General features: G+C 49.3%; 2 protein-coding genes across 2 annotated transcripts in view; one reads left to right on the top strand and one right to left on the bottom strand.

Annotated features, from left to right (window-relative positions):
- The window catches only part of PRRG2 (proline rich and Gla domain 2), a 5589-nt gene extending 4269 nt beyond the window's left edge, over window positions 1-1320 (bottom strand). Inside the window, exons 1-3 of the mRNA XM_007463368.1 lie at window positions 1180-1320; window positions 432-528; window positions 67-242 (exon numbers count right to left, since the gene is read on the bottom strand). Of these exons, the coding sequence (XP_007463430.1) occupies window positions 67-242; window positions 432-516 (261 nt within the window). The 5' untranslated portion in view covers window positions 517-528; window positions 1180-1320. The remainder of the gene's footprint in view (window positions 1-66; window positions 243-431; window positions 529-1179) is intronic.
- A 713-nt stretch (window positions 1321-2033) lies between these two features.
- NOSIP (nitric oxide synthase interacting protein) overlaps window positions 2034-12747 on the top strand; it is a 15180-nt gene continuing 4466 nt past the window's right edge. Inside the window, exons 1-3 of the mRNA XM_007463367.1 lie at window positions 2034-2112; window positions 11063-11234; window positions 11816-11921. Coding sequence (XP_007463429.1) covers window positions 11165-11234; window positions 11816-11921 — 176 coding nt within the window. The 5' untranslated portion in view covers window positions 2034-2112; window positions 11063-11164. The remainder of the gene's footprint in view (window positions 2113-11062; window positions 11235-11815; window positions 11922-12747) is intronic.

Below are 12747 nucleotides of genomic sequence, written 5' to 3'. Positions count from 1 at the left end.
CGGGCCCCCCCCCCCAGCCCAGGTCCTGGAGAAGACAGAGGGACTCCGGGGACCCCAGGGCCTCACCGTCAGAGTATTGTCCTCAAAGTACTCCCGCGCCTCTTCCCAGGAACACCTCTCCTCTTGACACTCCCGTTCCAGGTTCCCTGGCGTGAACAGCTCCAGGTCCCAGTGGTTGGCTCGTGGAATCCGCCTACGGCTGCCCAGGAAGCTCTGGGCCTCTGGGGAGTCCAGGAAGACTTCTGGACCCAAAAGACAAGGGACAGAAAAATGGAGGGTTCCTAGGACTGGGGACATGAAGGAGCCAGAACTTAAGGGGATGAAGAGCTATGGGGTCCTGGGGGAGGAGGCAACTGCAGGCAGGGTTTTTCCTGGGCCAGAGGAAGGTGGATGTTTGTGCCTGGACTCCGGCTCTTCCCGCAAACGCTCACCTTGTTCTTGCTCCCCACTGGGTGAGGTGTCCAGGCAGGTGGTCAATCCCAGGTACAGCAGCAGCACAGAGCGGTGGCTCCTCATATTTTGTGGACACTAATGTGGTCAGGTGAGAAGTGCCTCAGCTCCTGGAGAATGAGGCCAGGTCTCCCCACCCAGACCCTGTGGTCCAGGAATTATAATAATAGCAGACACTTACATGGCCTGTATCCTGGACCAGGCACTATTCAAGGTCATTTACCTCTATCAACTCAGTTTCATTTTCACCACGGTGCTATTATTATCTCGGTTTGATACAGGAGGAAACTGAGGCACAGAGAAGTAAAAGAAGTTGCCCAAGTTCATACAGTTTGCAAGATTCAGAGGCAGGATTTCAGCAAAGGCAGTGTCCCTCCAGAAACCAGAGCCAGGAGTTTATCTTTTTTTCTGCTGTGTCTGCAGCCCCCAGCATGGGTTTTGGCACAAAGTAGGAGCTCATAAACATGTCCATTGACAGGGATTCCTTCTTCCTGGTAATTTCCATGTATATCCACCTCTCTGTGCCCATTGCCACATTCAGCCACAGAATCAAAGATTACAGAAGAGGTAAAACCAGAGGCCTGTATCCTGGGGTCCAGGAGCTGGGGGAGGGGGCAGCGGCCCTGGACTCCTGGGTTTGGGGGCCCCAACTTCTGGGTCCCAGAAGAACAGGGAGCCAGGTAGCCAGGGTCCCCAAGCCAAGCTCTGCCTCCAGGGACATTCACTTACCTGCCTAGACTTGCGAGCACTGTCCCCTCCTCCTTAATCAGGGCCTCCTCGGCCAGCTGCAGCCAGCTGTGAAGGGGGACAGGGGAGAAGGGAGGGGAGAGGAAGGAGGGGTTACCTTGCTCACTATAGTCGGCAAAATCCCGGTTTCTGGCCAGAGGGGCGGGGTTTGCGATTACCTGCCCTGGGCGGGACTCAGGTAAGGGACAAAGTATTTAAAGGGACCTTATGATTAAGGGTCTAAGGTCCAGAGCCCCATAGAGAGGCCAAGGTCTCCGGCACCGTGGGGCACTTAGGGAGTTGGATAGGCGCCCCCTCCCCTCCTATCCAATTTCCCCCCAGAGAGTTCGCCAGACAGAGCTAGGGAAATAAACAGGTAGGTCTCCAGATATCTAGGTATCTAGAAACTGGCGGGAAACTTGTGCCTTGGTCCCTGGGGGTAGGTGGGTATGCCGTAGTAAATTCCTGCTTCCTGAGAACGGCTTTGACTTCCGATTTCTCAACTCCATTTATAAAGTGGGGACAGAGGAGCTGTCCCTTCTCTATTGTCTCTTATTTTGCAGCAGAAAAGTGGATGATATGCTTTGGTAAGCGGGCTTTACAATCTCTGGGCGAAGTGATTAGTCCTTAAGCACAGGCTTGGGGAGACGCAAAGCGCCCGCCCAGGGAAACGCCTAGGATATGCTAAGCACGCCCCCTATTCACGCCAGTTTCACTGACCGGAACCTTCGACTTGCCACTCACGTTTCCGGAGGGAGGAAGAGAAGAAGGGAGCACTTACCAAGCCAGAAGAGATACCTCCGCAAATAGGGGCAGATATACTTCCGGTCTCTTCCGCCGGGCGGAAGTGAGCGGAGCGGAGAGGGAAAACAGCGCTCCTTTCCGGTGTAGGGTACAGTTGAAGTAGCTACCGACGAGGGAGGAGTCGTTCGTGAGGTGAGTTCCAGGCGCTGGAAGGATGGTGTTAGTGAGATCGCCTTCCGGTGGGCAAGAGTCGGGCTCCTGAGGGAGACTAGGACAGGATTTTGAATTCTTGACTTCCTGGCAATCCTTAATAGAGCACTCTAGGCGCCCCAAGTTTGAAGCCGGACTACCTCCCTGGAGGTAGCCAAACCTTCAGCCGGCAGTTCTCAGGAGAGTTTTAGTTCCACTGCAGACGGATGGGCCGGGGATCCCAGGGGAAAGAGGAGACTGGAACTCCTAGGGGTCTAATGAGTGAGAGTTGAGGAAGAAGCCCTCCTTTCCGGGCCTCCGTTTCCCAGACTGTGATGGGGAGGGCGGAGGATTGTGCAGTCGCCAGCCGCCGCCTCCCTGCACCGTTTTGACAGCCGCTTCCCTCTCGGAGTAGCTGTAGGGTTAACGTTTTCCTCTGTGGAGCTTTGGGGTCAGGCCGTCCTGGGTTCACTTCCTGATGGTGTTGCTGATTCGGTGTGAACTCGGGTCTTGATGGGTCCGTAAAGCAATTTCACTTTTATATTTTATTATGTTTTATTATGAAAATGTTGCAACTTATATAAAAGTGAGAGAATAATAGAAGAATCCCTATCGCCCAGAGTTACCAATTATTAATATTTTTTGACATATTGGCTGGGTATTTTTTAAAATTAAAAATATAAGGCAAATCCTATCCATCGTGACATTTCACCCGTAAATACCTCAGGATACATGTGTAAAAAACAGGCACATTTTTACAACATTGTAAATGTACTATACTTAAACTTTTAAAAAAGTTTTTAATTTTTAAAAAGCACACACGCACACAAAAAAACAGGGACATTTTCCTCCATGACCACAATACTATTACACTTACAAAAGCAACCCTAATATTACCTATTACTTGGTCCATAATCAAATTCTCCTTCTGAAAAAATGCCTTTAAAAAAAGAAGTTTCACTTTTTTTAATCAGAATCCATTCAAGTCATTGTTATGTCTCTTAAGTTGCTCTTAATTTCAAACAGTCTCACTTCCACCCCACCCTGTTTTTTTCCTTGGCAATTGATTCATTGAAGAAACTGGGTCAGTTATTCCGTTATCATCCCACCATCTGAACTTGTCTTTTTGCTTCTTTGAAATGGTGATGGCCTTTCACTTATTCCTCCATTATTCCCGCTGCACCCCCCTCCCCAATTGCCACACCCTCTCTCTATGGATTAACCTAATCTGGACTTTTCACATAAATGGAATCATTTTCCTGTCTGGTTTCTTTCACTTAGCATAATGTCGTCAAGGTTCATCCATTTTGTAGCATGTATCAGTACTTCTTTTTAAAGCTAAATAATACTCCTTTGTATGAGATATACCATATTTTGTTTATCCATGCATCAGTCAATGGACTTTTGTGTTGTTTCCACTTTTTGGCTATTGTGAATATGCTGCTTGCACTTGTGTACAAGATTTAGTGTGGACATAAGTTTTCATTTCTTTCGGCGGTGGAATTGCTGAATCAAATGGTAACTCTGTTTAGTCTTCTGAGGAACTTCCAGACTGTTCCAAAGTAGCTGCTTCATTTTTGCATTCCCACCCTCAGTGTCTGAGTGTTTCAATTTCTCCACACTTGTTATGATCCAACTTTTTTTTTTTTGGCCATGCCGAGTGGCATGCGGGATCTTCCCCGACCGGGGATCGAACCTGTGTCCCCTGCGGTGGGTGAGCGGACCGCCAGGGAAGTCCATGGTCTGACTTTCTGACTATAGTCATCCTGTGGGTGTGAAGCACTATCTCACTGCTGTTTCTTGTTTTTGTTTTTTTTAAGATTTTTTCAATGGGGACCCTTTCTAAAGTCTTTATTTAATTTGTTACAGTATTGCTTCTGTTTTGTTTTTTCTTTTAAATTTATTTATTTATTTATTTATTTATTTTTGGCTGTGTTGGGTCTTCATTGCAGTGCACGGGCTTCTCATTGTGGTGGCTTCTCTTGTTGCGGAGCACGGGCTCTAGGCAAGTGGGCTTCATTAGTTGTGGCATGCGGGCTCAGTAGTTGTGGCTCAGTAGTTGTGGCGCATGGGCTCAGTAGTTGTGGCTCGCCGGCTCTAGAGCGCACACTCAGTAGTTGTGGCGCGTGGGCTTAGTTGCTCCATGGCATGTGGGATCTTCCCGGACCAGGGCTCGAGCCCATGTCCACTGCATTGGCAGGCGGATTCTTAACCACTGCGCCACCAGGGAAGCCCCGCTTGTTTTGTTTTGTTTTTTTGGTCACGAGGCATGAGGCATGTGGGATGTTTGCTCCTGGACCAGGGATCGAACCCACACCCCTTGCGTTGGAAGGCAAAGTCTTAATCGCTGGACCACCAGGGAAGTCCCTCACTGCTGTTTTGACTGCATTTCCTTCATGATTAATGATGTGGAACATTTTTTTCATGTGCTTATTGGCCATTTATATATCCTCTTTGGAGAAATGTCTGTTTCGATCCTTTGCCCATTTTTAAATTGGGTTATTTGTCTTTTTATTATTGGGTTGTAAATTTCTTATATATTCTAAATACAATTCCTTTGTCAGACAGATGATTGGCTACCACCACCTGTTTTGGTACAGCTTGCAAACCAAGAATGGTTTTTAACATTTTTCAATAATTGGAAAAGACCGTAACCAACAAGGATCCACTGTATCTCCCAGAGAGCTATACTCAATATTTTGTAATATCCTATAAGGGAAAAGAATCTGAAAAAGAATATATATATGAATCACTTTGCTGTACACCTGAAACTAACACAATCCTGTAAATCAACTATACATCAATATTTTAAAAATTGGAAAAAATCAAAAGAAGAATAATACTTTGTGATATGTGATTCAGATACCAGTGTCCATAAAAGAAGTTTTATTGGAACACAGCCATGGCCATTCAGTTACATAGTGTCCACGGATGCTTTGCCATACAAGGACAGAGTTGAGTAGTTGTGACGGGCATGTGGCCCACAAAGGTGAAAATCTTTACTCTCTAGCCTTTTCTGGCAGATCCCTGCTATAGCCTCTGGCTTCCTAGAATCAGGAAATTAAATTGAAAGGCTTGATTAATTTAGCTTCAGGCATCTTGGCATGGCTGCTTCAGCACTGCTAGCTTCACGCCTGGCTGTCCCACTTTTAGGGATGGTGAGATTGATCAGGGGCTTCAGGTAGGGTTTACAGACTTAACGTTTGTCCCCAACCCCTCCCAAAATCTTATATCTCCAATGTGACTATTTGGAGATAGGACCTTTCCCGAAGTAATTAGGGTTAAATGAGGTCATAAGAGTGGGGTCCTAATCCATGGGGTTGGTGTCCTTAGAAGAGCAGGAGATACCAGAGAGCAAGCACTCTCTCCGCCCTGTGAGGACACAACCAGAAGGTGGCCAGCCATCTGCAAGCCAGGAGGAGAGGCCTCACCAAAACCCAACCATGGTGGCACCCTGATCTCAGACTTCTGGCCTCCAGAACTGTGAGAAAATAACTGTCTGCTGTGTAAGTCTATGGCATTTTGTTTTGGCAGTCCTAGCTGACTAATACAGGTAGGAACAGCACAAACATGCCGTTGTAAAGCTATGTTTTTCTCCTTTCTACTAGCAAGTATCAACACCCTGCGGATGTCCAGTTGCCATCAGGTGCCTTAGTGAATCAGTTATGTCATCAGGGGTTGCAAAATGGTGGCTTTCCAATTCTTTCATTCCTCCCACATTTCTTTATCCAAGCTGTTTTTCACCTTGAGCCACATCCAAGGAGCAGTAGACGGGAGTGACATGATCTAAGCTCCCTTTTGAAAAGCTCACCAGGGCTCCTCTGTCAAGGAACAGACTGAGGAAGAGACCAGTTAATCCCTCCGGGCCTCTGTTTTCTCACCTCTAAAATGGGGAGAACCTACCTCGCAGGTTATCCCGAGGACCGAATGCATTCAGAACTGTGAAGCGCTTCGCCCAGGGCCTGGTGCATAAGTGTTGGAAGGATGTGATGGTCATTTCTATTCCTGTAGTGCTTTTATATTGATTGGATGGATGATTCATTCATCGATTACACACCTCCCCCGGCCCTAGGGTTGGAAGTGGTTAACATCCTATCTGACATCTCTGTGCCCCCCAGGTCCCAGGCAGTGCCAGGACCTATCCTGGAGTCCAACACAGGCCCCACCTCTAGGGGCTTCTAGTCTGGGGGGAGAAATTCTGAGGGGTGGCTATAATGGACGGTAATCAGGGCATTGTCAGAGCCCCAGGAATGTCTAACTCAGGCTTCCCAGAAGAGGCGACTCCTGATGGAGCCTGGGAGGAGGAAGGGGATGGGATTTCCAGGGGGAAGGTCCAGGGTTACAGGAGCTGCCCCACTCCACAGTGAGAGTCAGCACAGTGCCTGAGGCTGCCTGCAGCCCCACAGCATCAGGGGTGGTGAAGGCCACAGACTCACATGCCTGGGTCAGACCCCGGCTGCATGACCTTGGGCACCTTCTCCCTGCCTCTGTTTCCTTGTTTGTAGCAACTGTTTGGGTTGTGGCGTCCGGTGGAGTTAATATGTATAAAATACTTAGAACAGGGCCAGGTTCACCAAACCTCTTAAATAAATACCAGTCATTATTAATAGAACATCTCATACCCTCGCTTTTGCTCTTAGGGAGCTCCCTCTTTCCTGCTTCCAACACATCCTGTTTGTGTCTGTGATTTCCTTGAGTGTAATCGACCCTTTGGGTTCCTTTAACACAGGTCTCTGCCCCCCTGGGACGGCCTGCAGCATCCATGTGACCCACGCTATTCAAGGGAGGGGGCTTGTAGCATCCTTTAGTTCTCAGAGGGTTCTCTGATCCCAAGAGATTCAGGATTCAGACGAATGAACTGCAGAAAAAGACAGTCGGGAGAGAATAAGGGAGATTTGAATACCAGCTGGATAGTAAAGGATGTTAAGGGATTATTAATGCATTAATGGTATTGTGGTCATGTTTTTTAAACACAGTAGCCACGAGTCCCCAGAAGCTGTGGGGCACTTTGATATGTGGCTAGTGCCCCCGAGGGACTGTGTTTTTTAATCATTTCACTTTAATTAATTTAAATTCAAGCACCGATACTGGATTCAATTCCTGGAAAACTTTTAAGTACGTTTGGCACAAGCAGGGCATGTGAATGTACATTTGCTCCTGTAAATTTTATGAACCCGAAATATAGGACAAGTTTCTGCAATGAAACTTTCGTGTCTGAATTGAGATGTGTTGAGAGAGTGGACTACACTCTGGATTTTGAAGACTTTGTAGGAGAAGCGGAATGAGTTGGCCTTTATTCTTGGATTGTAACCTCCCTGGGAGGACTGCAGCTGTCACATGGTTAAGGGTGCGGCTCCAGAGCCCAGCTGCCTGGGTTCGAGTCTGGCTCTGTTGCCACTTCCCAGCTGGGGGACTTCATGGGCCTGTTTTCTCCTCTGTAAAATGGGAGGGAGGATATATAACAGCTGATGTTACTTTGGACATGGCCTCTCTGAAAAGCTAGTGACGTGAGATGGTAGTAGTTCTGTTTTCTCTTTTGAGGTTTTCCTCACTGAGGAGACAATAAAGCTGCTGACCCCTGGTCAACCCTTGTCAGCGGTTCTCAAACTTTTTGGTCTCAGCACCTTAAAAATCATCAAGGACTCCAGAAAGCTTTTGTTTGTGGGAGTTCTGTCTATCAGGATTTGCCATATCGGGGGAATTCCCCCGGCAGTCCAGTGGTTAGGACTCGGCACTTTCACTGCTGAGGGCCTGGGTTTGATCCCTGGTCAGGGAAGTAAAATCCTGCAAGCCTCGCTGCATGGCCGAAAGAAAAAAAGATTTGCCATATCAGAAAGGAAAACAGACATGAAACTGTCTTTATTGAGATATAATTCACATGACACAAAACTCACCCATTTAAAGTATACAATTCGTGGTTTTCCGTACAATCACTGTTTTTGCAACCATCACCATTTTCTGATTTCAGGACATTTTCATCACTGCAGAAAGAAACCCCATACCCGTTAGCAGCCACTGCACGCCCCCGCCCCCGGTCCCCCCTTCTCCCAGCCTGTGGCAACCACCAATCTGCTTTCTGTCTCTATGGATCTGCCCATTCTGGACCTTTCATATAAATGGAATCAACAACACTTGGCCTTTTGTACCTGGCTCTGTTCACTCCGCATAATATAACAGACATTTTTAAAACCCGAGGATGCACAAGCACAAGTCCCACAGCCTCTGGAAAACCCCACTAGATACTTGAAAGAAGGAGAGGAACAAAGGCAAACACATTTGTTTTATTTATTTATTTTTAGAGCGCTCTCTTTCTATTTATTTATTTATTTATTTGGCTGCACTGGGTCTTAGTTGGAGCACGTGGGATCTTCGTTGTGGCATGCAGGATCTTTAGTTGGAGCATGCGAACTCTTAGTTGCGGCATGCGTGTGGGATCTAGTTCCCTGACCAGGGATCGAACCCATGCCCCCTTCATCAAGAGCACAGAGTCTTAGCCACTGGACCACCAGGAAGTCCCAAACATGATTTAGTATTACAAAAGTAGTTTTGTGGACTCCCTGAAACTATCTTAGTGACCCCTGGGGTCCCTGGACCTTCCTTTGAGAACCACTGCCCTAGGCAAATGGCTTCACTTCTGTGCCTCAGTTTGCCCCTCTCCAAAGTGGAGATGGGGGTGGGACGGACCTCAGAGGGTGGCTGAGGTTGGACGATTGAGAGTTGGCCTGGGGGTCAGGGGTCAAGCAGTGTCCCTTGGGATTATTCCCATGACCGCCTGGCGAAGTAAAGAAATGCTCCATCTATAGCGGTTCCTCTCTCTCTCAGAGGGAAAATGTCCCGGTCCACAAAGCCAAAGAACTTGGCTACAGGACAAGCAGCCCAGGGCCAAATACCGCAGAGGGTCAAGGCAGTTGACAACTAAGAATAGAGTGGGGAATTTGTCCCTGAGGAGGTGAACTCGACCTTCATGAGTGCCAGTGGGGAGGGGGGAGCTGGGGCGGAAGCCATGGGGCCAGGGCGGAGGAGGGGGATGGCAGGTGAGCTGGGGTGGCAGCAGGTGCTGGACTTGCTCCAAAGCTGGGGGTGAGGGGAAGCTGGAGGAGGGGCGGTGGGTGGAATTGGGGTGTTTCACCAAGGTTACCTTCTGCAAGCAGCACAGTGGCCGCGGCTGGGGTGATAGAAATGTTCCGCATCTCGATTGGGGGCGGGTGGGGGTAGTTACGAGGGTGTATGCAATTGTCAAAACGTATCAAGCTGCATCCTTAAGGTCTGTGCATCTGTTCTATGTAAATATACCTACAAAACAAAAAATGGGTTTCTGGGAGGAAGACGCCAGTAGGGGGAGTGCGAGATCTGTAGCTCAAGGAGAGGTGTTTGAGTTTTGAAAGTGAAAGGCAAGTTTCTGAAAGCATCCGGAACCGGGAAATAAGATGAAGTTGCTTTTTTACATTTTGGGTGCTCCTGGTTGTGCCTCCCTCCCCCACCTTCTGGATCCTCCTTTCAGCCACAGAGCCAGAGAGAATATTTCCTGAACATTCCATATGCCATGCTCTGAGTATGACCTCATTTAGTCCACACAGCAATCCAGTCGTGTCAACTAGATCCCATGGTTCTCCCCACTTCTTACCAAAGGACTCAGAGAGGAAATTACTACAAGTCCAGAGTCACAGCCAGCAGGGGGCCAACCTTGGACTCAAGCCCTGGCAGGTCTTATTCCTTTGATCCATATAACCCCCTCCTTCTTGTTTCATTTATTCTTATTTATCCCCCAGTCAGTCCCCTCCCCAACATGGGCAATCATTCTTATATGCATCATCTTTTGTTTGCAGGTGTTTAAAATGTATCATTTTGTTAATGTGCAAATTGTTTTATTTCTTACTTTTTTCACCCAGCATTGTGTTTTTAAAATCCAGCCACAGGAATTCCCTGTTGGTCTGGTGGTTAGGACGCGGTGCTTTCACTGCCGAGGGTGAGGGTTCAATCCCCGGTTGGGAAACTAAGATTCCACAAGCTGCATGGCACTGCCAAAAGAAAAAGGTCACCCACGATGCTCTGTACACACCTAGTCAGTTGCATCTCACTGCTGGGTGGTCTCCATGAGGGGCAGTCACTATCCATTCCACGAGGGCGGGCTATTCAGTTGCCTTTGACTCCCCTCCAGTATAAATAACACCACTGTGAAGATCCTCACACATGCTCCCTAGTGGTGTTGCCTTTGGGGCACATACACCCAAGTGCAGAATCGCCTGCACTCACTTTGCTGAAGTTCCCCCAGCATCACCTGAGGGGATTCCTATCACCCACCCTCACCCTATCCAGCTATCCTATCCAGCTCTCAAAGTTTCGCCCACCAGCCTAGTGATAGATTTAAAATGATGTCTCACTGTGGTTTTCCTATGAGGAGAATCTGAGGCATCTCTCCGTCCACCTGTCAGTCTTTGAGCTTCTGTAAATCGCCTCTTCATATCCTCTGCTCATTTTCCTCTTGGGGTAGCTGGGTTTTTCTTGTTGATTTGCCGGAGTTCCGTGTACAGTCAGTTCTGCTCTAACGCTTGTTTTGAAAACTCGAGATTTGTTCCAGTGCGATTGATACATTAGGGAACAATTTGAACATAAGGCATGTTGCACCTAAATGAACCCAGGTGCGCTTGGTTGAAATGAGCGCGTAGCCATACACAGAGCACACGCTCAGCACATCAGAACGTCTACTGGGCGCTTCAGTTCCCCATGCGTGTGACGAGCCCCACCGATCACATCTGGTGCTAGAACTTTCCATCAGATAACCCTCCTTGCACCACCTCACAGTAACTCACAATGTGTACCCCTTCCAACACCACTTCCACGAGCAAACTTCAGATCTTTTTCAGGGTTAAGTGCCATATTTGTTTTTTGGAGGTAGAGGCATTTCTTAACCATTTAACGTGTGCAAAACTCTCTTCCCCTGCCCCACTCCCAGCTTTCCCATCAGATCAGATCGGGGGCCAGAAGGGTCCAGTCCCCTCTGCGTGGGCCCCCTCTGGTCACACAGCCCTGCAGCTGCCCCGTCCTCAGCCCCGGGATGACGCGCCACGGCAAGAACTGCACGGCGGGGGCCGTCTACACCTACCACGAGAAGAGGAAGGACACGGGTACTGGGTTTGGGACGAGGGGCAGATGGACCCTGAGGCCCCCATGTTCCTCTGCTCCCCTGGTTGTGCTTTCTGGGCATGTGTCTTTCCCTCGACCGTGTAAGTAACAGCCACGTGACTGATGGTCGTGACCGGAAATGTAACAGCCCACGTGAGCCAGCAACCTTCTCCCTGCCTGGTCGTGGGCACTGCGTTAAGTGCCTTCCATGCTAAGCCTCCCAAACACCCACTGAGGAAGGAATCACTTTTGTCAGGCCATATTCGAGAGGCAGAAACTGAGACCCAGAGAGGTACAGACGCTTGAGTTTGGTCACAGAGCCAGAAGGCCCGAGGGGAGTCAGTTACGAGCCTCTTCCCCGAGCTGCCTCAGGGACAGGGCCTGTCTGTCACTTACCCTCTGGGGATGAACGCCTTCCTGTGGGTTGTGCAGCCCTGTCCCCAACACAGACACACAGCCCAAGCTCTTGACTGCCTGTTCTCTGAGTCCCCCTACCTCGGAGTCCTCTCTGTGCCTTTCTGTCCGGGTTTGGAGAAGGGCACATCTCTTGCCTCTCCATCCCTCTGCCTCTCTCTGTCCCCAGCGGCCTCAGGCTACGGCACCCAGAACATTCGACTGAGCCGGGATGCGGTCAAGGACTTCGATTGCTGCTGCCTCTCTCTGCAGCCGTGCCATGACCCTGTTGTTACGTAAGCTGGGAACGCGGGTGGGCGGGTCAGGGTGACGAGGGCAAGGGAACCGCCAGGAGGGGGCTGCACAGCCAGGGCGCCCTGGCAAGCCACCTACCCTCCCGCAGCCTCAGTGTTCTCCTCTGAGACATGGGCATGATCCTAGTACGCTTCATGGGGTGTGGAAAAGAATACATTCACAATAGAGGGTAGGGCTCCTGGAAAGTTGCTAGCCCATAATAGCAGCTCACGTGTGGAGTGCTTACTGTTACCTACCTCTTAGCGTCTGGCAAAGGCTTCAGCGAGATAATGGGTAGAAGGTACTTAGTCCACTGACTAAATATGTGCTCAATTACTGGTCCATTTTGTAGACATCGCGATGAAAGTAGATCGTGGTTCAGGGTCCCCGAGCCACCGGGAGGTTCAGTGGTTCACTAGAAGAACACACAGAACTCAGCAAAGCAGTTATCAAATGACAGCTTATGACAGCAAAAGGTTACAGATTAAAACCAGCAATGGGGGTGGTTTCCCAGGCAGGCCAGTGGTTAAGACTCCGAGCTTCCAGTGCAGGGGGCGTGGGTTTGATCCCTGGTCGGGGAACTAAGATCCCACATGCTGGGCTTCCGGGGTGGTGCAGTGGTTAAGAATCCGCCTGCCAATACAGGGGACACGGGCTTGATCCCCAGTCCAGGAAGCTCCCACATACCACAGAGCAAATAAACCCATGCGCCACAACTACTGAGCCTGTGCTCTAGAGCCCATGAGCCACAACTACTGAAGCCCACGCGCCTAGAGCCCGTGCTCCGCAACAAGAGAAGCCACCGCAATGAGAAGCCCGCCCCCCCCA

The sequence above is a fragment of the Lipotes vexillifer genome, unplaced genomic scaffold (genome assembly GCF_000442215.2).
Source record: "Lipotes vexillifer unplaced genomic scaffold, Lipotes_vexillifer_v1.1 scaffold802, whole genome shotgun sequence".
Classification (NCBI taxonomy): Eukaryota; Metazoa; Chordata; class Mammalia; order Artiodactyla; family Lipotidae; genus Lipotes; species Lipotes vexillifer.
The sequence above is the reverse complement of the archived record's forward strand: the minus strand, read 5'-3'. Positions and strand labels throughout refer to the sequence as shown.